This window comes from Myotis daubentonii, chromosome 7 (genome assembly GCF_963259705.1).
Source record: "Myotis daubentonii chromosome 7, mMyoDau2.1, whole genome shotgun sequence".
Classification (NCBI taxonomy): domain Eukaryota; kingdom Metazoa; phylum Chordata; class Mammalia; order Chiroptera; family Vespertilionidae; genus Myotis; species Myotis daubentonii.
Window position 1 is genome coordinate 75,064,888 of NC_081846.1, and position 23,259 is coordinate 75,088,146.

The 23,259-nt window shown below is 37.9% G+C and overlaps 1 protein-coding gene across 1 annotated transcript in view; it reads right to left on the reverse strand.

The window, feature by feature from the left end:
• Window positions 1-20,008, reverse strand: part of HNMT (histamine N-methyltransferase) — a 34,073-nt gene extending 14,065 nt beyond the window's left edge. Inside the window, exons 1-2 of the mRNA XM_059704568.1 lie at window positions 19,699-20,008; window positions 15,679-15,731 (exon numbers count right to left, since the gene is read on the reverse strand). Of these exons, the coding sequence (XP_059560551.1) occupies window positions 15,679-15,731; window positions 19,699-19,835 (190 nt within the window). The 5' untranslated portion in view covers window positions 19,836-20,008. The remainder of the gene's footprint in view (window positions 1-15,678; window positions 15,732-19,698) is intronic.
• Between the last annotated feature and the right edge of the window lie 3,251 nt (window positions 20,009-23,259).

A 23,259-nucleotide genomic window follows, 5' to 3' on the forward strand; every position in this document is an offset into this window, starting at 1 on the left:
TTAATTGATTGTTGACTATGGGCCAGACACTGTACTAGGCTCTAGCAAATGATGACAAGAAGAGAAATAGATACCTGCCCTGATGAAAATTTAGCCTGTAAGTGATTGCATGAGAGAGATGGGGATAAGTTGAATGGATTTGAGTCCAAAACCTGTTTTCTTCACTTACTAGGTATATATGACCTTTGGCGATTTGCTTTACCTCTTAAGCTGTAATTTCCTCAACACAAAAATAGCAATGATGCCCTGACCGATTTGGCTCAGTGGATAGAGCATCAGCCTGCGGACTCAAGGGTCCCAGGTTCGATTCCGGTCAAGGGCATGTACCTTGGTTGCGGGCACATACCCAGTAGGGAGTGTGCAGGAGACAGCTGATCAATGTTTCTCTCTCATCGATGTTTTTAACTCTCTCTTTTCCTCTCTGTAAGAAATCAATAAAATATATTTTTAAAAAAATAGCAATGATGGCACATAATTTATTGGTTGTGAGTGTTATGTGAGGCAAGGCATATAAAGCACAGTGCAAGATAGAGTCGGCACCCAATAAATGTCAGCTGTTCGTTTTTATTATTATTGAGTTCCTCTCTTTAAAAAGATGTCTTCTCTCCCTATTACTGATGCTCCCAATTTAAATTTTGCACTTTTACTCTCTTAGGTTATGATGTTGACACCTTCACTAAAACAGACCTATGTGCAAGACTAGCGTATTAAAATGATTTTAGTCTTTAATGTTTTGGCATAAATTACATTGACAGAACTTTTTCATGGTTAGATATGGCAGGCGACAAAACCATAAATCATGAGACTTGAAGGTCTAAGAGGAAGGGGATGAGGAAGGTAAATCAGGAAGGCAATATGCTAATGTGAGACAGGAAGGGAGTATAATGGTGTAATAAGAGCCGCAAGTACTGGTAATAGGAGATGGTGGGGAACTGGGGGGAGGAGTGGGATGGAGGCTGAAATGGAGACTGAAGAGCCTGTGTGACAGTTTTCTCCAAAGCTGGCCCTACCAACATGACACCTTTCATTTCTTCCTTTTCAATCCCAGCTGCCATTTATTGCTCACCTACTATTTATCAAACATGGTTCAGGGACTTTAATTGGAACATCTCATTTAATTCTGATCACTATACTGTCACAAACTCCACAAGATTATTCCCAACCAGAAAAGGTGACTTGAGTAATTTGACACTCAGGGGGTATTAGTATGTCCAAACTTTAAGGCACATTTGGCTAACTCTAAAGTATTTGCTCTATTTAATAATGAGACCAAATACTAAAAGGGCACAGGAAGTTTTTATTCTTCTCCACAGTAAGTATTTGTGAAGGGTAAGTAAAATACCCAAGGCAAAGGCTTCTTAGAAAAGCTGTAGGCTAATGAGAAACAGAGAGATTCCCACTTGCCCCAAAAGATCAGAAGCCAAAAGTTCTGTTCTTGCCTCTACCACCTTAGCCATATATTTTTAAATTAAAAAAATTATCAATTATGAGGACCCCAATTATCACATTTTGAAACTCAGATAGTTGAAATGTAGTCATTTTCCCCCTGGGGCTTGATCAGCTCTTCCCCTAAGATGGGCCCTGATATTTTGGCACTCTCCAAATGGCAAAATGTATCTAGTATATCCTTAGGGTATGTTCCTATCTTGTCACTTTCCTAACCAGCAGAATGTTCTGCCACAGTTAGAGCCAGCCAGTACCTTCTCCTAGGGCAGGGGTGGGCAACCCCTGGCACGTATGCCAAACATGGCACGCCAGTAACTTTTGCTGGCATGCGAAACCCTCTCTTATAATCTTCCATTTACAATTTTTTTCTTAATATCAACTTCTTAATTTTTCAGATAAATTCAGTGTAGGTGCATCTTAGATAAATAAATAATTTTACATAACAAGTTATCTTAAAGACCATAGACATGGATTGATGAGAGAGGGGAAGAGCAATTTCTATGCCTCTGCCTTAACTCTCCCTGCCTTCCTAGATCCGACCAGTGTTTTGGTTTCATCCACATACGCTTGTGAATCTTTGTTCTCAGTGATGAATTTTGTTAAGTCTCATCATAGGAGTAGCCTGATGGATGAAAGTAGTAGCTCGTGCATATCTCTGAAGGTCACGAAATATAAACCTGATGTAAAATCTCTGTCATCAGTGATGCAGCAGCAAAAGTCCCACTGATAATATCAAACAGAGTCATAAAGTTTTCTGTCAGACTATCAGTGTACATGTATACATTAAAAAATAAATGTATTTTTCATCATCATATACTGTGTTTTTGTCGCTCGAATGAATTTTATTATTTCTTCAAGGTTCTTCACATATGTATACCTTAAGAGATATCAAGTAACATGTTCTCAAAAAATTAGGGTTGGCACGCAGAAGAATTTTGAGTCAGAGATTTTGCTGGTTTTGGCACGCACTCACAAAAAGGTTGCCCACCCCTGTCCTAGGGCAATGATAGAGCACACAATGCTAGAATTACAGTTTAGACATAAAAACCATGGTTCACATAACAACCTCTAGAATGTGAGCCCATGTGTGGACACGAGCCATCCATGTAGTCACTGTTGGATTCCTAGCAGAAATGAATGAACAATAAGGGGAGCTAATGAAACTATTTCCTCTGGAGTTAGCACATAAAGTCCATTTCTGAATTTGTAAGCTCAGGTGACCATACTCCTGCTTGCCAGGGACAGTTCCACTTGATGCTTACTGTGCTAATGCCCTATCTGGATTTATTTCTTATTTTAAGTTGTTTTTATTTCTAACAAAGGATTATTATTAAAATTTTATTTTTGAAAATAGGTTTTTAAAATAACTGTTTAATATATAGACAAATAAAATAAAACACCTTGTTTCATAAATAAATATTTCTTAAAGTTATAATAATTTTAACTATTTTGCCCACTCCCTCCAATTTTCACTCTTAAAAGTATCCTGAGTTTGACAATAAATAATATCACCATGCTCATAAGTCAGTGATATATTTATTTTTTATAATGGACTCTATTATTCTTATTATAGATAGATAGATAGAGATAGAAAGAGAGCATGTAAGATAATATATTTATTGGTATCATATCCTACATAGTTTATTTTCTAGTATCCTTCAAAAATAGGAGACATGCATTTGTTTTAAAAATGATATATATGAGCTTCTTTCCCAACAAAAAGTTAACAAAGAGGTAGTTCAAATGTTCGATAATATTAAAATCTAGTCTAAACATTTAGCATTTTGTTATATGTATTTTCATGGTACATCACCTATACTGTTTAATATCCATCTAAGCTTCATCCTCCTTCCCTGCCATCTGCAAGTTTTCCTGTAAAACGTTTATTTACATTCTCTTTCTCATCTCTACTAGCAATGCCTTTTCAGGCTCAAATAATCTATCTCTTAGAATATTGTGGTAATATCCTAAAAATTCAGTCTATGTTTTCTGAACTTTGACTTCCTCAAAGCCATCACTACAACAATTTAGACCCCAATCACCACATTTTGAAACTCAAATGCAATCATTTTCCTTCTGCTCAACAATCTCATCACTCCCCTGCTTATAACCTTCTAATGATTAAACAACTAGGTAAAGCCCAGACTTCTTAACTAGCATAGACCGCCCTGCCTGGCCCCTTTTTCTCAGGTCTCACAACTTCGTATTTTGAAACTTTTGGCTCCAGAAACCCAGATTCTTACATTTCCACCCTTCTCATCCCATTCTTGCCCCATATACACCATGCTGTTCCACACTCTATTTCCCATGCTTTCTCCTCTTACAGGATTATTCTCCCCTTACCTCCTCACTTCACCTGACTAACTCCTATGCATCTTGAACACTTCCACAAAAGACTGATGCCATGGTAGTCTTTCCCATAGAGTCTGGAAGTATCATCAGAATCCTCAGACAGAGACTACCCATCAATTGACTGGCGATGGCAATTTACAGATAAAATGTTCTTGAGTTCCTTGATCTTATTTTATTCACTAGCAGAGACTGGATTCCAATGAGTTTCGTAAACAGAATCAAAGACTCTAAAATGGTAGATTGAACATCAATCACTGAGAAGTATATGAGGGGTTATCAGACCCTACAGAACCATGAACCAGCAGTAAAGAGATTTTTTTTTTAAAAAAAAGACAAGCAAGGAGACCATTTGTTCTTTCTCAACTGAATCCTTCTGAGCAGGAGCTGTAACATTATGAATGTGCTCCAGTATCAGACATTAAGCACTCTATAAATGCTTTTAGAGAGCACACAAGCTAAACTAATGTGCCAACAGAATGGGGGAGAGTAAACTAGAAATGAATCAATCAAATAATTCAGAAATTCTGAGCAAAATCAGGGGTAAACAAAAGAAATGTGGAAGCCAACAGCCTGCTTTTTTACTGTGCATTGCAAAACCTTCTGGGAATCTTAAATTTGAGATCCAGAAAACGGCATTTAAGGGAAATAAGGCAATGCATGTTTATTTTTTAGTCAGTCTCATTTCACAGATGATTTCATTAGATATTGCTTAATCATAATTCTGACAACTGTAGACTACTTATTTTGGACATCCTAAGCCTTAAGACATCTAATGTCAACAGTTGTCTGTTTTCCCCAAAGCTTTGGAACAAAGTATACAAAGTTTCTTGTGACAAATGGAAAAATTATAATGCTTAAGCAACTCTATTCAAATACACCATCCTTCTTTTCTTCCTCTCCCTTTTTCCCCTCCCCTCCCTTCCTTTTTTGAAAATATATTTTATTGATTTTTCTATAGAGAGGAAGGGAGAGGGATAGAGAGTTAGAAACATCGATGAGAGAAAAACATTGATCAGCTGCCTCATGCACACCCCCTACTGGGGATGTGCCTGCAACCATGGTACATGCCCTTGACCGGAATCGAACCTGGGACCCTTCCGTCCACAGGCTGACGCTCTAGCCACTGAGCCAAACCGGGACCTCCTCCATGCAGCTTCTCCCCTCTCCCCTTTATGAGTACCTAAGCAAATTCATAATTTTGGTGTCTGCACTTTATGATGATGAACTGATTTTCTCAGCTGATCGGTATGTGGAACTTGAGTAAAATTAGAAAGATCCAGTCATGTATCAACACCAATCACAAATTTTCTATTAGGTTGGATTGTGGATTTTTTCCTGTTCTGTTCACTCCTATGTTATTTCTACCAAACAGAATATGCTGACATTTTTATTTGGGAAGTTAAATGAAAACTACATTTTCAAACTCTCCTTTCTTGCAAATCTCTTTCCTTTGTATCACCCTTTCTTCAAATCAGCCACAACTATAGCATTACTTCTCCTTCCTGGGCTATGATGAGTGTTTTGCTTAATTTTTCAGACAGATATTTTTGTGGTTATAATAGTTTGCTTTCATATGAGTCATATTTTAAATGTATCATGTCTATATTTAAAGAGGGACAATAAAATTGACATCCTTGATATAGAATTTATAAAAAATTTCAAAAACAAGAAAGGGGAGGGATGGGAATTTCATCTTTTAGACAACATTTCTTCACTTCCTGAATTTCAAGTATATATTTAATGAGTTAGCAGAGACATGTAGTTTTTGCTTGGAATCCAAAGTCATCTGATTAAAAATGGAAAAAAATAAAATATTAAAGGCTAAAAAGAGAAAAACTAATATAGTATTCACCAAAATTACTTTATACAAAATTTCTTATATCTCTACTCCTTAAATTACACATCTATAAATTAGGAATAATATGGTCTATGCCAGGGGTCCTCAAACTTTTTAAACAGGGGGCCAGTTCACTGTCCCTCAGACCGTTGGAGGGACGGACTATAGTTTAAAAAAAAACTAGTCAGCTGCTAAGCAACAGGCAGCGGCAGCAAAAACACCCGGCAGGCCGGATAAATGTTTTCGGTGGGCCGCATGTGGCCCGTGGGCTGTAGTTTGAGGACCCCTGGTCTATGCTATAGGGTCATTGCAAAGGTTAGAGATGTTATATGGAGATAATTTACCACGGTTCATGATATATAGCAATTACTCAATAAGTTGAAGTTAGTATACATTAATTAAATATTTTTGAGCACCTACTGAATGCCAGATGCTAATCACTGGAGATATAGCAACAAATAAAACAGACATAAACATCCAACCTTTATGGATGGTGTTAAGTCTCATGGAGAAAACCAAGGCAAAAAACAGTGAGAAGAAGCTGTGAAGGGGGTCTCTGTAATTTCCCACTGGGTGGTCAAGTACAGTTCATGGAAAAGATAACATTTAAGAGAAATCTGAAAGAGCCTGGGAATGAGGCAAATGAAGATTTCCCTTCCTAAGCAGAAGCTCCATACTAAAATGACAAGTTGGAAAAGCACTCGTCATACATTCATGATGGCTTGTCCTTCTAACTGAGCCTATGCTACTACATTGAGTCACAAATCCCAACCTGAGAACCCTGTGGCTTCTCCAAATGAGAAAATCTACAGGTCAAGAAAACAGGGGATTAAAGTCTGTCAAGATATCTCCCGCCATTTGATTTCCATCTATTCCTGCTTCATTTCTCATATCAAAATACATGTGAATTCTTCAGATTATCAGCAGGAAAAATTTATTTTATTACATGTTGCATTAAGATGATTATCTTCCTTGTTCCCTCTACTAGAATACAAGCACACACAACAAATTGCTTCTAGGAAGAAAAATTGCCCAGATAACCTTGGGCTTAGTGATGAAAAATAATTTTAGCTATGGGTTTGCAACCAGTGTGAGAACAATCTGATCTTAAGTTGCAGTGTGAAAGATATAAGATTCTTGACAAGATCACTTCTTTTCCTCTCTCTCTCTCTCTCTCTCTCTCTCTCTCTCTCTCTCTCTCTCTCTCTCTTTCTCACACACACACACACACACACACATCCTGAATGCCTCAGTATTGAGGTAGTTCTCTCAGTATGGGAAAATGATTGTAAAATATTAAAATAGCTGCAGGGTCTCAGGAAGGGGATTATAAATATAAATTCTGAGTCAAAAGGGCATTGCCATTTGCTTTGGTGTGCCTTCTGGCTGTTGGCCCAGGAATAATACTGACTGAACGAATGCTTTGCAACTGCAGGAGGCTTAAGAAAAGCCATGCTATCCAATTGTTTTATGAAATATAAACGTAGAGAAAATGCCCCAAAGGGAGCTGAACACTGAAGTATAGAGATATTAGATAGACAACTCAGGAAAGACTAAATTTTGCCTTAGCTTTTCATTTGTAAACTTTAAATAATAGTTGACTGCTACTTCAGCACAAACATAGAGATAAATTAATATACATATACTATTGTAATATTTCTGTTATTTTGAGCTACACTTAGGGAAGTGCTAACATTCTTCTACCTTGATCTCATCAATGATAGGATTTACAAGACGAAACTACATGAACTGACAAAGTCAGTCCAAGGTAAGCACAAGTCCGTGATGTCATCAGTACCAGTGCGCCTGCGCAGGCTCCGCACTCTCGCGGGATCAGGTACACTCTCGCGGGCTCTGGTGCACTCTCCGCTCCCTCCTCTCGCCCTCAAATAACCTTCACAGTCTCTCTTCCGAGCTGCCCTCCACTGGCCACCGCATTAACAGCGGTTAAAACTTGCATGTTGCCCAGGGAACTTACTAGTCATTTACATCCTAGTGTGAGGAGGGAGTCTGAGTGCCTGCTGTGCTAGTGGAAGAAGAAGCAAGAAATAATCAACAGAAAACAAGGCACAGAGAGCGGACAACACCGTCCTTTCGGTCAGCATCGCCCCAGCCTCATCACGGAGAAGGTGTGGGCTCTGCGGCGATGCTCGGCTTCAACACAGGAGCACTGTTCCTCCAGCACTGGTGCAGGTGCGATCCTCTCACAGGTGAGCCGCACGTGGCGATCCTCTCACAGGTGAGCCGCACGTGGCGATCCTCTCACAGGTGAGTCGCACGTGGCGATCCTCTCGCAGGTGAGCCGCACGTGGCGATCCTCTCAGGTGAGTCGCACGTGGCGATACTCTTTCTGGTGAGTCAGACGTGGCCAGTCCAGGCCAGTTCATCACGACAATGTGTCAGAACAGCGCCTGGGCGCCAGTCACAGAGCTAAAGGAGCTGTCAGACCCCAGTTGTCCACGCCTTACCATCACTTTCATCACCTGTGACATTATTGGTTTAATTGGGCTTATTTTTCCTGCCCTTGGATATGAAATTAATATTATAGAAAACCTGAAACTTATACAAGTATAGGTAGAAAATAAATATCTCACTACTAGAGAAAGACAAAGTTAATGTTTAGTTTATTTCCTAGGTGTTTATTTTTATCCTTTGAACAAATAATTTTCTTTAACTGCACGTGAGATCATTATGTATATAGATTATTTTTACTTTCTCACAGAGAGATATACCACAAATATGTCAAAATTTATGTGAATGTGTTATTTGTAGTGGTGATACTATTTTCTAAATATATGTACAATAATTAACTTAATTAACTTTTATAAATACTATAAAATATGTGAAAGTATACACTTATACATATAGTTTTATGTATAGTTTTAGATAGATAGTTATACTTAGTTTTAAGTTTTTTGCTATTATGAGGAGCTTGACAACAAACCATAAAATTTTATGCAAATGATCATCATTTTTTCAAAGTTATTCCAAGAACCAGAATTAATGGTTAGAATGAGACCCTTGATCTTTGATTATATGGAAAAACAAAACAAGAAACCCCACCCACGGTGCCAGCTGCTGAGATAGGATGCAGACTGACGAACTATAGCACATTCTTAGAGGATCCCTGGAGGGCAAGACCAGTCCAGTTGCTGGAGCCCTGGGGAGGGGGGGGGGGGGCGGGAGGGAAGGGGTCCCAGAGTAGGTGGGGCCTGGGTATGTGGGATGCACACAAGTCCAGGAGGAGGCGCTGAAGCAGCGGCTGGTTCTGTGATGGGACAGCAGGGGAGTGGCTATTTACCAAGCACGTTGCTTTTTTAACGAACAGCATGACCAGCCCTTTGTGTATTAGAAGAATAGCAGAACCGTTCTGGATACATAATGCCACATTACCTTCCGGAACATTTTGTTTCCTTTCATATCCTTTCCTTCTGTACATGAAAGCTTCCATGTCATTGTAACCTCATCACTACTGCATATTGGCTTTCTAAATCTTCTCAAATAGTTCTCAGTAAATATCTGAACTTTTCTTCAGTTTTTAAAAATATTTTATATTAAGTATATTATTAGCAAATACTTTAACATCATTTCCATCAGTTTATTACTGTTAGAAGAGGCTAAGCTGCAGAAGACCCTGGGTGTGGACCCCAAGCTCTATAACAGTGGTGGTGAACCTTTTGAGCTCGGCATGTCAGCATTTTGAAAAACCCTAACTTAATTCTGGTGTCGTGTCACATATAGAAATTTTTTGATATTTGCAACCATAGTAAAACAAAGGCTTATATTTTTGATCTTTATTTTATATATTTAAATGCCATTTAACAAAGAAAAATCAACCCAAAAAATGAGTTCGCGTGTCACCTCTGACACGCGTGTCAGAGGTTCGCCATCAATGCTCTATAACCTGCCCACACCCCTTGTGGCCTGTATTGCTGGGTTCAGTCTGCATAAACTGAGGATGACAACAGACCCCACACCAGAGCTGCATGAGTGTTTGCATTGAATCAGAAAGTTTTATTCAACAGTATGTGTCAAGCGGAAGCGTATTCACTAAGAGACTGTCCCAAACTGGCAAGATACAAATTTATCTTTCAGCAAAATCAGATAACCACGTGCCAGGGACTTTCAATTACATTTTAAAGAATCAAAACTGTTCATGAAAAATGCTCAAATATTAACAAAAACAAAAAAGAATGTGGATCTACCATTGTTTTTCTTACCTATTTTACCTGAATCCAGGTCGTTACTGCATTCTTATTCTAAGGCTGTATAATTGAGTTTATTTGTTTTTCTAAGTAGATAGTCATTTAATCTGCTAATAATGATAGTTTCATCTTCATCTACTCATTATCCGATGTTTTTCTGTTTCCTGTTGAATTAGCCCAACCAATCTTGTTTACTCTGGTTTTAATGACAATGGCTCCAATGTTGTATAGTAAGCATCATATTTAGTTGTCTCAAATCCGAAATGTAGTTGTGTTTAACCAAAATACTTTCATGTTCACCGAAAGTTTTACATACAATACAATGAGGTACACTATTTTTTTTTTGGTAAAAATATATATGGAGAATAGTTTATTTTTAAGTAATATGAATGCCTTTACATCCGAGGCCCCAAACTGGTTACCTGAAGTAGACAGTCCTAAATCCTGTTTTATTAGTGAATCACTAGAGTTCATATCCTTCTTAATAATGGAGTAATTGTTAGTATGCTGCACATAAGTAAATCAGCTCTTACTCATTTCAAGTAATAAGCAATTAAAATGAAGACTAAAAATTGTCTGCATATGTAGAAGTCCTATATAAATTTCATTTCCTTAATTATAACCAAACATTGACTCGAGGGCCACAATGGGTTCTTAAACTGGACCGGAGGGCCGGAACAAAAGCATGGATGGAGTGTTTGTGTGAACTAATATAAATTCAAAGTAAACATCATTACATAAAAGGGTATGGTCTTTTTTTTTTTAGTTTTATTCATTTCAAACGGGCCAGATCCGGCCCGCGGGCCGTAGTTTGCCCACGGCTGCCTTAGCCACACCACTCAGGAGAATTGCCTACCTCTTTCTAGAAGGTTACTCACAAGATCATACTTCTTTTTATTTATTTTTATTAAAAGTATGTTTAACAGCCTAACCACCTAAGAAACCAGTGCCTAAGTCCCTTCCATAGCATGTATGATAAGTATTTCTCCAGCCTGTGCTGAGATGAATTTAGAAGTTCATGTATCTATAGGTCTTTACCTCTCAAAATGTGTGTTCTCATTTCTGGACAGGTTTGATCATTAGTAAACTCTAATACTGAACCAAGAAATCTTTCTCTCTTTCACCACTGGCCCTTTAGGGGCAAATATTCTGGAGTTTGATCAGCAGGAAATATTTGAAAATGGTGAAAGGCACATTCATATTTTCTGGGCAAAAATTCCCCCAATTCTCTATATTTCTCCAATTTGTTGATATAGATTATTGACTTACTCTGAATCACTGGACAGCACTAACCTTTGCTACTTACCACCTCCTGGCTGCGAAAGCAGACATACAGGCTCTTCCTGTTTCTGCCTTAATTATTTGTTTCACTTCTACCAACTCTCTTAGAAAACTAAACCTCTGTGTCACCTTAACATGTCATTTATGAAAAGAGAAAAGGTTAATAATTTCATAAGATTAGGTTTTCAAACAGCTGGTGATTATTGAGTACCTAATCTCTCCTTTGCCAAGTCAAAAATTAATGTCTATATTGTTTTGTACAATTTCTTGGACTGGACTAAAATCAAGAGACCCGAGTTTTATTCTGTCTTGGTAGTTATCAGTTTTCTTATTTGTAAATTGAGGATGTTAATGATCTCTAAACTCTTTATTTTGTAACCCCTGTAGGAATGCTGGTGTCCATATATTGCAGTACAAGAAAACCACCTAACTTCTGTCAACATAAGTCAGAAATATTATTAACAACAACAACAAAAAATGTTATGCAAGAGTTCAGACCACTTGTGATTCATATGTGAGTTGCTTCAGTGGATTAAAAAACTATAAACATAGGTATATACTATTATATACGGTATGGCAATTGAGTTGGTACACAATAGGTTAACAAGAATAGAAGTAGAAAGCCAGATAAAATAAAACTGAGTTATAGTCCTATCTAACCCTTATAAAACTTTCTGGCATTTGAAGAACTGAACAGTGCAGCAGATAAAATGATTCTCCTTTAAGCAGAGCCCAGAGCAAGGAGAACACATTGCCCACACTGCCTTCTGGAACATTTTGCGAGGCTAAAGTGTATACACTATAAATTAATAGCGTTCTTCCTTAGCAAAAGTTTCTTTTTCTTGATGTACCATTTAAACAACACTCTTTAAAGTTGAATAATAATGGATCTCTGTTGAGTGGCTTAATTTTAGGAAGCATGAATGTCAAAGATGGACCAAAGAGCATATTCTATGAGACTTAGAATACAATGCAGTTGCTCTCAATATCTGAAAAGCAGTGCTGAATACTTTGAGACCTTGAATAAGGCTATCGGAGCTGCTCATTGTATTTCATTAAAGCTCACAGCACACCACTTATACTTCCCAGTTTGACCTCTGTAAAAGCTACATGGTCTGAACTTTTGTCCATGATTTGCTTTTCTCCTGATTTTCTCTCTTTCTTTTTTTGTTTTGTTTTTGGTTCACATATTTATTTCATACATTTTCCTGTATAATCTATGAATAGCAGTACTGCTTAGTACTGCTTAGTAAATAAAAATTGTATTTTATTTACATAGATTATTTAAAGGTGACATCAAAATGTTGGGCACTGATTTCCTTTTTTTTTGAACTGTTCAGAGTCCTAATTATTGCTTGGCTTCTAACCTGAATTTCCAAACATCTCTTCAAAGACCTTACATTCTCTCTTAACTGAAACCCTTTCCACACAAACATCGATCCTTACAGAAGAGTCGGGAGACAGAAAGGGTACACAAGCACCGCCCGCTTGTGTTTCTGAAAAGGAAATCAAATAGGCCACCAAAGAGCATGAGCATTAAGTGATATAAAAGCAGCAGTTTCACGTAGGAAAGTTTTAGTTGGTTTGCTTTTTGTATGTTTTTCCATTGTGGTGGGGAGAAGTGGCAGCAGCATTATGAATGCAGAGAGGATATTTGCAACAAAGATATGCAGAAGATGATCTGCAGGTGTCAGGGCAACCAGAGGAGAACATCTAGGACAGTGATGGGGAACCTTTGGAGCTCGGCGTGTCAGCATTTTGAAAAACCCTAACTTAACTCTGGTGCCGTGTCACATATAGAAATTTTTTGATATTTGCAACCATAGTAAAACAAAGGCTTATATTTTTTATCTTTATTTTATATATTTAAATGCCATTTAACAAAGAAAAATCAACCAAAAAGATGAGTTCGCGTGTCATCTCTGACACGCGTGTCATAGGTTCGCCATCACTGATCTAGGAGGTAAAACCAGACAGGACTATAAGCTAAGACTGAAGTAGATGCTTTCTGGGAGCTGAGCCAAAGGTACCAGACAGGGCCAGTGACCTTGTTTGCCAGGGATTAGAGTTCAGTGACTGATTTGGAAGGATACTTAAGCCACAGGATAATGCAAAAGTCTCAGACCCAATGTAGACTGGAACTTCTACGGAAACCATTTCTCTAAGGCAAGGATAGGAAGTTTCTTACCCACGTTGTTCTTCTGCAAGGTGCTTGCAGTTAGGCAATGACAGGTTATCAGGTGAGCATCTCCCAGTTGGTGTATGAGCACTCAAACTAATTGAGTGGGGTGTCTCCTACCCCCCAAGCACTGCTCTTTTGTGCCAGGGACATCTAGACCTAGGGATTTTAAATGTATTGCTTTTGATTTCATGGAGCTCAGTTCAACAGTGAAAGCTAAGTATCAATACCTTGAATTTCTCTTGGATTTTTTTCTTGTATTTCTGACAAATTTCTTATGAAGAGTGCCCTTAATGGGCGCCCATATCATCCCCAAGGCAGAGCTTGTTTTTAATACAATGTTAGGGCTCAGTCAGAAGAACTCCAAGTATTGTTCCCTTTGTTTTGATAAATTCTTTAAATGAGCTCCTATGCGCACCTTTATGTAAGGAATCACTGTGTAGGCCCACTGTTCCTTTTTCTAGATAGTTTATAAGCATCTGGATAGATTTACATTAGAAATGCAATTAACTTTATATTAAAAGGTCAATTAATTTGGCCAAGATAGAGATTGTTTTTAATTACTTTTCCTTGTAGGGCTTCTCTTCTTGTCCAAGTACAAGTGACACTATCAAATGATAGTATCATTGTCTGTTGGGTGCCTGAAACGTATATGCAAAGGACACTGGAAGTGACTGTCTTGGTTAAATGAATTAACTCTGGGCAATTTATCACTCTTATAATCCTTAGGATTTAAAATACCAGTAAGAAATAATGCAATATTTTAGCTTAAGCAATTTTTATAAGATCATTCATGGCAATATCCTTTCTTATTTGTCCTTGTAATTTTCTATTTTCTTGGTGAAAGATGATAATAAAGTAAAATTATTTTACGGGTTAATCCTTATTACATTATATCACAGTGTATTTTGTGATAAATGGACAAATAATAACATGAAAAGGTAGCTGTCTTATTCCATTAGCATGTTCTTGGTTATTTTTGTGTTAATATGGGCCAACAATTCACTCATTCATGTGGTACTAAAACTCTTACACTTAAGAGACTCAAGAGATTACCACTTGTCCCTATGTAACGTCCACTTGTTACCAAATGGCAACAAATACTAAGTAGTGATTGTTTGAAAAGAAAACAATGAAGAAGGAGGGAGGGAGGGAAGGAGTAATATAGAACAATATATATGACTACATTTTCTAATAAAAGGCTAATATGCAAATTGTCACCTCAGGAGTTCCACCGACTGGTACTTTGACCATTCCCTATGACGTGCACTGACCACCAGGGAGTGGCGTGGAATGAAGGAAGGTCCTGGCCAGCAGCCAGAAGGCCCTGATGGGCCCCAATCGCCGGCCAGGCCTAGGGACCCTACCCGTGCACGAATTTTGTGCACCAGGCCTCTAGTGTTAATATATTAACTCAGGCCTCCAGATGACTAGCAACTTAAATATAAGGCAAACAATTCAGGAGTTTGATATGAGACTAAGTGTGGTGATGAAATTTTTTGTTTTGTTTTTACAAAAGGGACCAGCCTGCACCTTATAGGAACAGTAACAATGTGCTAACCACTTTATAAGTGTTATCTACATAATTCTCACTACCACTCTATGAGATATGATTCATTGTTCCCATTTTGCCGATAAGAAAACTGAAGCCTAGGTTTCAGCAAAGGCTTCATAGTTCATTGGTGGCAGAGTCAGAAACTATGCCCACCTCAATATATCTTTCCAAACTCCCCATTTTTCCCTAAGGTAAAGGCACTGACTCTAGGAGTAGTAACACAATGAAAAGCTTTTAAAAGGGGGCTGGGGAGTGTGCTGAATTCTTAGAGGGCAGATTTGGAACAAAATCAGAGGAAGGGAATGCATTAGGCAAGTGCAACTCAAAGAGTAGGTCCACAAGAGGGTAAATCAATTATGTCATTCAGCATAGTTTTCCCCATAGCAGCAAGTTTTCAAAGAAGGGAGCTGTGCGTTTATTTACATTCCAGTGCAGGCTTCTTATCTCCGCCTGGACTGTTTACAAACCAGCAACCAGTCCACGAACCACACTTTAAAGTGGTACAACCTTAAGAAATGTCTTATGAAACTTTCCTTTTCTGTGAACAGTTAAATCATTTTGGATAAAAGTTAACCAAATATATCCTATGTTTTTCCATTTATGAAAAATAAAGCTACACTTATCCACATTACAGATAGTAATGAAGGCTGATGTCATAAACCCTTTAGATCTATGGGGACATTAACCTTAGTTGAAGTGGTATTGCCCTTACTAGTTTTAATAACCTAATCTCTTCCCAAAGTAGCTTTCCTAAAGAATGTACAATATTACCATCAAACAACATTATTCTGGAGTGAAATTCAAATTTTAAAGTTATTCATACCTGCACCTCCACCAATGCTTAGAATCTTAATTTCTGATTTTTTGTCTCCAATCCTGAAAAAAAAAAATATGTAGTTTAAGAAAAATGTGCTAGATGCTTGGAAAAATCTGATTATTAAGTCTAGTTAAAGAGAGCAGCCTAAAATTACAGTGAACAAAAGCTAGGCCAACATGAAAGATTCCAATTTTTTCAGCAGTTATCTTGCTGCCTTTAGAAATCTTTAGAAATATAGGTTCTATTCATTAACAATCTTGAACTGGTAGACTTTTAGAAGCACATTATAAACAGCTCAGAGGTAAGGTAAATCATTTGTTGAGAATTGATTTGGAGAACAAGAAAAGAAAAAGTGAGTCCTTGAGTCTTGGGATGTAATTAGGCTTTCGCTGTATATGGGGAAAGGTTGAGGTGATTCATACTATCTCTATGTCTGCCTTCTTTCCTTTCTTCTTGCTATTTTCAACAAACAGGCAAACATTTATTGTATGCCTAATCTAGGCACTGAGAAGATAAAAATGAATAAGACACTCCTTTGCTCTCAAGCAATATGTGAGATGATAAAGCCTGACATTATAGCTCTAGTATTAGAAATAGAGTGGAATTTATGGCCTGGAAAACAACACTATGACTTACTTTAGGTTGATGTAAAGGGGTCAGAAACAAGTCTGCACAATGACTGCCAAGTTTCAGGCTTGGCTAATGCACAATGACTTGGTGAAGCATGGTGCCCAAAAGGAAACTGGAGAATATAGCTTGATGGCAATGTTACTAGTATGTGTTCTCAAGGCTTTTCTTTTTGTTTTTTTGTTTGTTTGTTTTATTTTGTTTTGATAAATCTGAACTCATTTGGACATTTTGATATGCAAGATTTACTGTGGGTGAGAAAGAGATCAGGATAAATAATGTATTCTGGAGAATTATTGTCATAAAGTAATGGTCAAAATTAGAAGGGTAGATTGCAATCACCCAAGGATATTGCAGATTCTTAGAAGGGTAGTGGGATAATGAGGCAATACCAACTTTTAAAAGTCCCTGGATTATGGGACATACAAAAAGAAGACAGGAAAACAGCAAAGCTCAGAGATATGATAGGAGTACTAGAGAAGGAGAAAGCCATCTGTAGTGTCAAAGGTGGCAGAGTGTACTACTGAAAATTTTTTAAAAAGAAAATCTCCATTGATTTTGGCAATATTAATATATTTGATAATATCAGTTTTAAAAGTAGATTGAGGGAAGAAGCCAGATGACAGTGGGATTTAAAGTGTGCTTGATAAAGAGGATAAAGATCCAGAGAGATTGTTGAAATAGGATGAGATAGTGAAAAGAAAAGGGGTAACTGCTAGAGGGGAGACATGAACTGAAAGTACGTTTGTTTGTTGGGCTTTAGATGTAAACACGTCTGCTCTTTGGCTAAAGTTAAAGACATTGGAAAGTAGAGTCAAGGACTTTTATGAATGAATTGCCTTCCTTAGTTCTAATTATCTTCCAACTCATAATCATGAGTCTTAATATATATACCCATTCCTATTTATGTTCTTGATTAATTTTTAAAATGCTTATATGTGTGGATAGCACAGTGAGGCTATGGATCTTATGGGTGGGAACCTTTTTTCTGCCAAGGCCCTTTGGACAGTTATAACATTATTTGCAGGCAATACACAATTATCAACTTAAAAATTAGCCTGCTAGCCTGGCTGGTGTGGCTCATTGGTTGAGCATTGCCCCATGAACCAGGAGATCACAGTTTGATTCCCTGTCAAGGCACATGCCTGGGTTGTGGGCTAGATCCTCAGTAAGGGATATGCAGGAGGCATCTGATCGATTCTCTTGCATAATTGATATTTTTCTCTCTCCCTTTCCCTTCCTCTTTGAAATCAATAAAAATATATTTTTAAAAATTAGCCTGATATATTTGGTCAAACATTTCATTAACTCACCCATAATGCCTTGGCAGGGTCAGACCAAATGATTTCGAGGGCCTTATAAGGCCCGCAGGCAGGACGTTCCCCACCAGGTTGAAATCCCAGTTTATTGATTTGTTACCTTGAGCAAGTTATTTAACTTCTCTGCCTCTTTTTTACCCATGAAATAGAATAATAATAATATGTTCTAGGATTGCAATAATGGTATCTAACTCATAGGGGAGTATGAGGATTAAATGATTTAATTCATGTAAATCTCTTAGACCTGTATACTCACGACAAGCACACAGCAAATATTAGCAATTATTATTTAGAATTAGGAAAGAAAATTCTATCAGAAACAACTAAAAGATTTTGGCAGAATGGTGAAAGTGCTTGCCTCTGGAAAATGGGAGTCAGGGTTGGTTGGGAGTGGGTAAAGCAAGGAACCAGTTTTTCTTGTGTTTTCATTGTTTTTGCTGTTGTTATAAGCTTTTTAGAACCATTTGACTTTCAAAGAACGTTTTTTTAGAATGAAAAATAAAGCAGGCATGTTGTGTATTCATATAACGTAGAAACGACATTTAGCAGCAATTTTAAAGCTCCTTCAGCTAAAGCTCATTCCCAACGTCACTTTGGGAGGGAGTAGCAGGGGGTGGGGCTCGGGGATTAATTTTTAAATAAATGATACTTTGATTTAGATAATTTCTAATTATAGATTACCACTATAATGAAAATTTATTTATGCCTTTGAAAGTTCTTGAGTCTTTTACAAATTCCTCATTCAATATTTCCAGTTGGATGGTATACACCTTGAAGAGAAGGGTCATCATTTATTATGTATATCCATTCATGGTGCCTCTTCAAACCACACTGATGGCTAAAGAAAACCAAGTAACTGGATAGCTACGGACATGAACACTGACATTTAGGTCTGCAAAAGAACTCAGAAATTAACTCATTACTTTCAACTTTAGAAATTAACAAGAAGACCCAAAGAAATAAACTATAATTAGATCCCAGATAAGAAGTTTGTATTTGCTGTCTGCTTGAATTTTTGCACCATTATTCTATTACTTTTTAATTATTAAACTTATATAATACTCTGCTTTTAAAAATCACATTTAAATTGTCAACTGTAAATTGAAATACTAAAAAAAAAATTAAAACATATTAAAAACTAAGCCATAAAAAATAGAAAGGGAAACAATCCCATATACATCCAGCAAGGTCTCTCTGGTCAGGCAGAATACCATATTGGGGAAAGAATTTCAGGCCTATACTAGAGAAAGCCAGCAAAAGATAACATTTCAGTTTCCCTTGCTGCTGCTGATTGGATCAACAGTCAGTCATTTCTTCCCAGTTTCCATCATTATTTCCTGAAGCAGAGTAAGTTACAGCAATCCACCCCTACATAGGTGATTTGATTATCTTTAGCATGTGGAATCTGTTACTCCCATAATGCTTATCAGCCCTGGCACAAATTGAACACATTAATCACCAAAAAAAGCAGTCTGCTCGAAGGATAGGAACTAGTGAGGTTCACTGGTAATAGGAAAATGCTTTTTCTTTTGGGCCACATTGCTAATATTAAGTTGAAAGGAAAAGACAATTTTTTTTGGAGCGTGATAACTATAATAATAGATAAGAAAAATGAATTTAAATGGATATTAGGAGAACTGAGAGGCACCCACTCAGTCCTCAGGAGCAAATATCATTTGGTAATTATTTATATTTGATTCTAATGAAAAGAATATTAGACTCCTTTTGGGGCATTTTTTAATGCAAAATTTAGAGGAGGGATGAAAAAAATCTGAATTCAAAGATTTGCATCTTCTCTTTTCCCAAATGAACATGGATTTGTGCCTTCAAATAGTTAATGCTTATCTTCACGCAGCTGGAAATGCTGCACAAATGGGATCCTTTGAATGTTTAAAGCAAAAGTCGAACTAAAGAATCACAGGAAAAGGAGCCCAGTGGGAGGAAGAGGGAGCAGAGCCGGCATTGCAATCAGTGGCGGTTCTTATCCTCCTCGCCCAGCCTGCAGGCTGGGCTCCACCCATCTATCACTGAAAGGAAAACGCGAGGCTTGTCCCTTTGACAAAGCGTCCTTTTTTGTTACCTTGCTATTATGCCTGGCAGCTTCTTGTCCAGGAATTCCTGCATGCACTGGTGTTCCGTGGAATTGTTGAGAAACCTCCGAAAAGATTCAACGTATCTGCTGTGATCTGAAAACAAGCTCCTCATGGAAGATGCCATGTTTGGTTTTCTGAGGAAGACAGGGAGGGAGGGAAGGTTTAACTTCCCTTCTCCTTCTTTTCCCAGTTCCTTTTTTCTCTCCCCACCCCCACCAATTTGTATTGAAAAAAAAAAAAAAAAAAGCTTGCTGTTTTGAATGTAACTGGCAAGGGAAAGGCTGCTGTGCAAAGCTCAGTACTAAGTCAGTCTTTGTATGGGACTTTGCACTGATACTTTAACCCCTGATTTAAAACTCCCAAAGTTCAGAGAGTTGTAAAAACAAATGACATTCTAATCACTTCCTGTTTTGTCAGCAGCTGCCCAGGAGTAAGTTCCAAGTGGGGAAGTAAGTGGCTGCTTTCAGGGCCAAAGGTGACAATCAGAAGTAAAGGCGCCAGCTACAAAGAGCTTCCTTAAATTTACAGCTGCTGAATATTTTGACATACGACTGTCATCACTTTCCTGCTTTCTGTGGACCTTTAAGCCGTCATGTCCCTTAACAGTTGAACTTTAAACTCATCTGCTGCATTTCTTCAAATACTGATTAATCTGTTGTGATTTAGGAAGTCTCTTTAGAATAAGCTATCAGAGAAGAACCAGAGAGCTATTAGCTAGAAGGTCTCAAAAGCCTATGGGGGGAGTGGGTGGGGATGGGGGGTTGGGAGAGAAGTCTTAGGGCAAGAATGCAGGGCACCAGGGTGGAAGCTGAGTCCATTGGACACCTTCCCTAAGTGCTTCTGAAGGTGGGATCATGGATGCTTAGGGTTGGATGAGCCTTTAGAGACCCAGTGGTGTCACCCATCAAAATGTGAGAGTAGGTCCTTGGAAAGATTTGAGCTGAAGAGGCAGTTGAGGTTTGGAGGGGAGAGGTGTCAGATGAGACAAACCAAAAATAGAAAATGGAGATGCACACCCCAGACCCCAATGTGAGGAGGAAAACTTTAGAGCCCTCCAGGATGTGGTCTGCCTGTGGCATAACACCCAGGTGAAGAGCCTTATAGTTTCAAGATATATATATATATTTTTGAGACACGAGAGAGGGGGTGGCTTGCTCCTTATCTAGGGGTGTTTCAGCCTTGGGGTGTAAATTCTCACTTTCAAACATGGTTTCGGCCGGCTGAGTTGCCCACCCAGGTTCTGAGTGTACTTTTTTCCTACAAATAAATCCTCACCTGGTTTTGCTGCTACTTGTCTCTTGTTTAAATTTGTTCCTACAAGCAAGACAAGAACACAACACAGAGGCGCAGAGTACTGAATCTGGTCAGAGGCTATCTCTAGCCAGAGACCACCCCAACCACTTATGACAAAGTGCCTCAAAGTGTTAGAGTGCCCAGATGCTGGGCCTTTCACCTGGAAAGTGGTCTTTTTTTTTTTTTTTAATATATTTTATTGATTTTTTACAGAGAGAAAGAGAGAGGGACAGAGAGTTAGAAACATCAATGAGAGAGAAACATTGATTAGCTGCCTCCTGCACATCTCCCACTGGGGATGTGCCTGCAACCAAGGTACATGCCCTTGACCGGAATCGAACCTGGGACCTTTCAGTCCGCAGGCTGATGCTCTATCCACTGAGCCAAACCGGTCAGGGCTGGAAAGTGGTCTTAAAGGAAGCCATCCTTTATTCAACATAGGATTATTAATAATAGTATACAACTCCTGGAGGAGTTGTGAGAATTAAATGAATTAATCTATATACATCTCTTAGAAATGTGCCTGCCTAAACCATTCCCTCCTTCCTCTGATTCAGTTCCAAAACTGCCCTCTAAGTGTTCAGCATACTCCCACACCCTCTTTTATAAGCATTTTATAGTCTCACTACTTCCAGAGCGATGGCTTTTATCCTAGGGGAAATTGGAAAGTCTGGAAAGGCACATAGCTGTGGGTATAGCTCCTGACTCGGCCACTAATGAACTTTGTGACCTTGCTCATCGGTGAAATGGGAACAATGAATTATATCCCATAGAGTTGCTGTGAGAATTTAAAGAGATAATTTTTATAAAGCACATTATTACTGCTCCTGTAAGGTGCAGGCTGCTCCCTTCTGCAATAATAAAACAACAAAAACATTGTTTTATTTATAGACACTGAAAATTGAGTTTCATATCATTTTCATGTCATGTAATGTTGTCCTTCTTTGGATTTTTTCAATCATTTAAAAATAAAAAAGTTATTCTTAGCTCATGGGCTGCTTGTACAAAAACAGGTGCTGGGCTGGATTTGGCCCATGGGCCATAATTGGCTAACTCCTAATCTAGCTTCTAGGCCCCTATACATAGGCTGTTTAACTCCCATCTCTATCCAACCAGCCCCACCTTCCTCAAACTGACTCTCTAAGTTTTTCTATTACCATCTTCCACTCTTCTCTTTAGAACTCAACCCAAATCATTCATTCATGTATTCATCTACTAAACAAATATTTAGTAAGGGTCTACTGTGTGCTATTCTGCTGAGAAGAAATATCCTTGACCTTATCTTCAAAAGTTCCTGCCTTTAACTAAAACCCAATCTTCTCCTGAATTCATCATCTGCTTCTCTTGTCAAATCTTCCCCAACAATCTGCTCTGAATGTAATTCTCATTAAGGATTTTTCTCTCCATTCTCAATATTTCTAACCTAGTTAAGATTCTCTCTCTCTCTTTTTTTCGCTTGCTGTGCTAATTTTATTTTCCTTTTTAAGAAAAATGGAGCATTTAACACACCCTTTTAATTTGTTTTTAAATTTTCAAAACTGAAATTTTTGACATATGACTGCCATGGCTTTCTTGCTTTCTGCAGAGAGTTTATGCCCTCATGTCCCTTAACAGTTGAACTTTAAACTCATCTGTTTAAAGTTAATTTGAATGTAACTGGCAAGGGAAAGTCTGGTGTGCAAAGGTAAGAGTAATCTCAATTTCTATATTTTTTAATTTTTATTGAATTTATTGGGATGACATTGCTTCATAAAATTATATAGGTTTCAAGTATACAGTTCTATAATACATCATATGTATATTTTTGTGTGTTTGCTACCCAAAGTAAAGTCTCCTTCTGTCACCATTTAACTCCCCTTTGCTCTCTTCTACCTCCCCCACCCCATCTTTTCTTCTGGTAATCACCACACTGTGTCTCTGTTTTTTTGTGTATTTTTTTTTTTACTTAATCCCTTCAATTTTTCACCCAATCCCCATCTCCTCAGACAGCTGTCAGTCTGTTCTCTCTATGAGTCTGTTTTTGTTTTATAAATTTATTTTATTCATTAGATTACATATCTAAGTGAAATTATGTGATACTTGTCTTTCTCTGTTTTATTTCATTTAGCATAATATTCTCCAGGTCCATCAATGCTGTTGCAAAAGGTAAAATTTCTTTTTTATGGCCAATCAGTATTCCTTTGTGTAAATGTACCACAGCTTTTTTTACCTAATCATCTATTGATAGGCACATGGGCTGCTTCTGAATCTTGGCT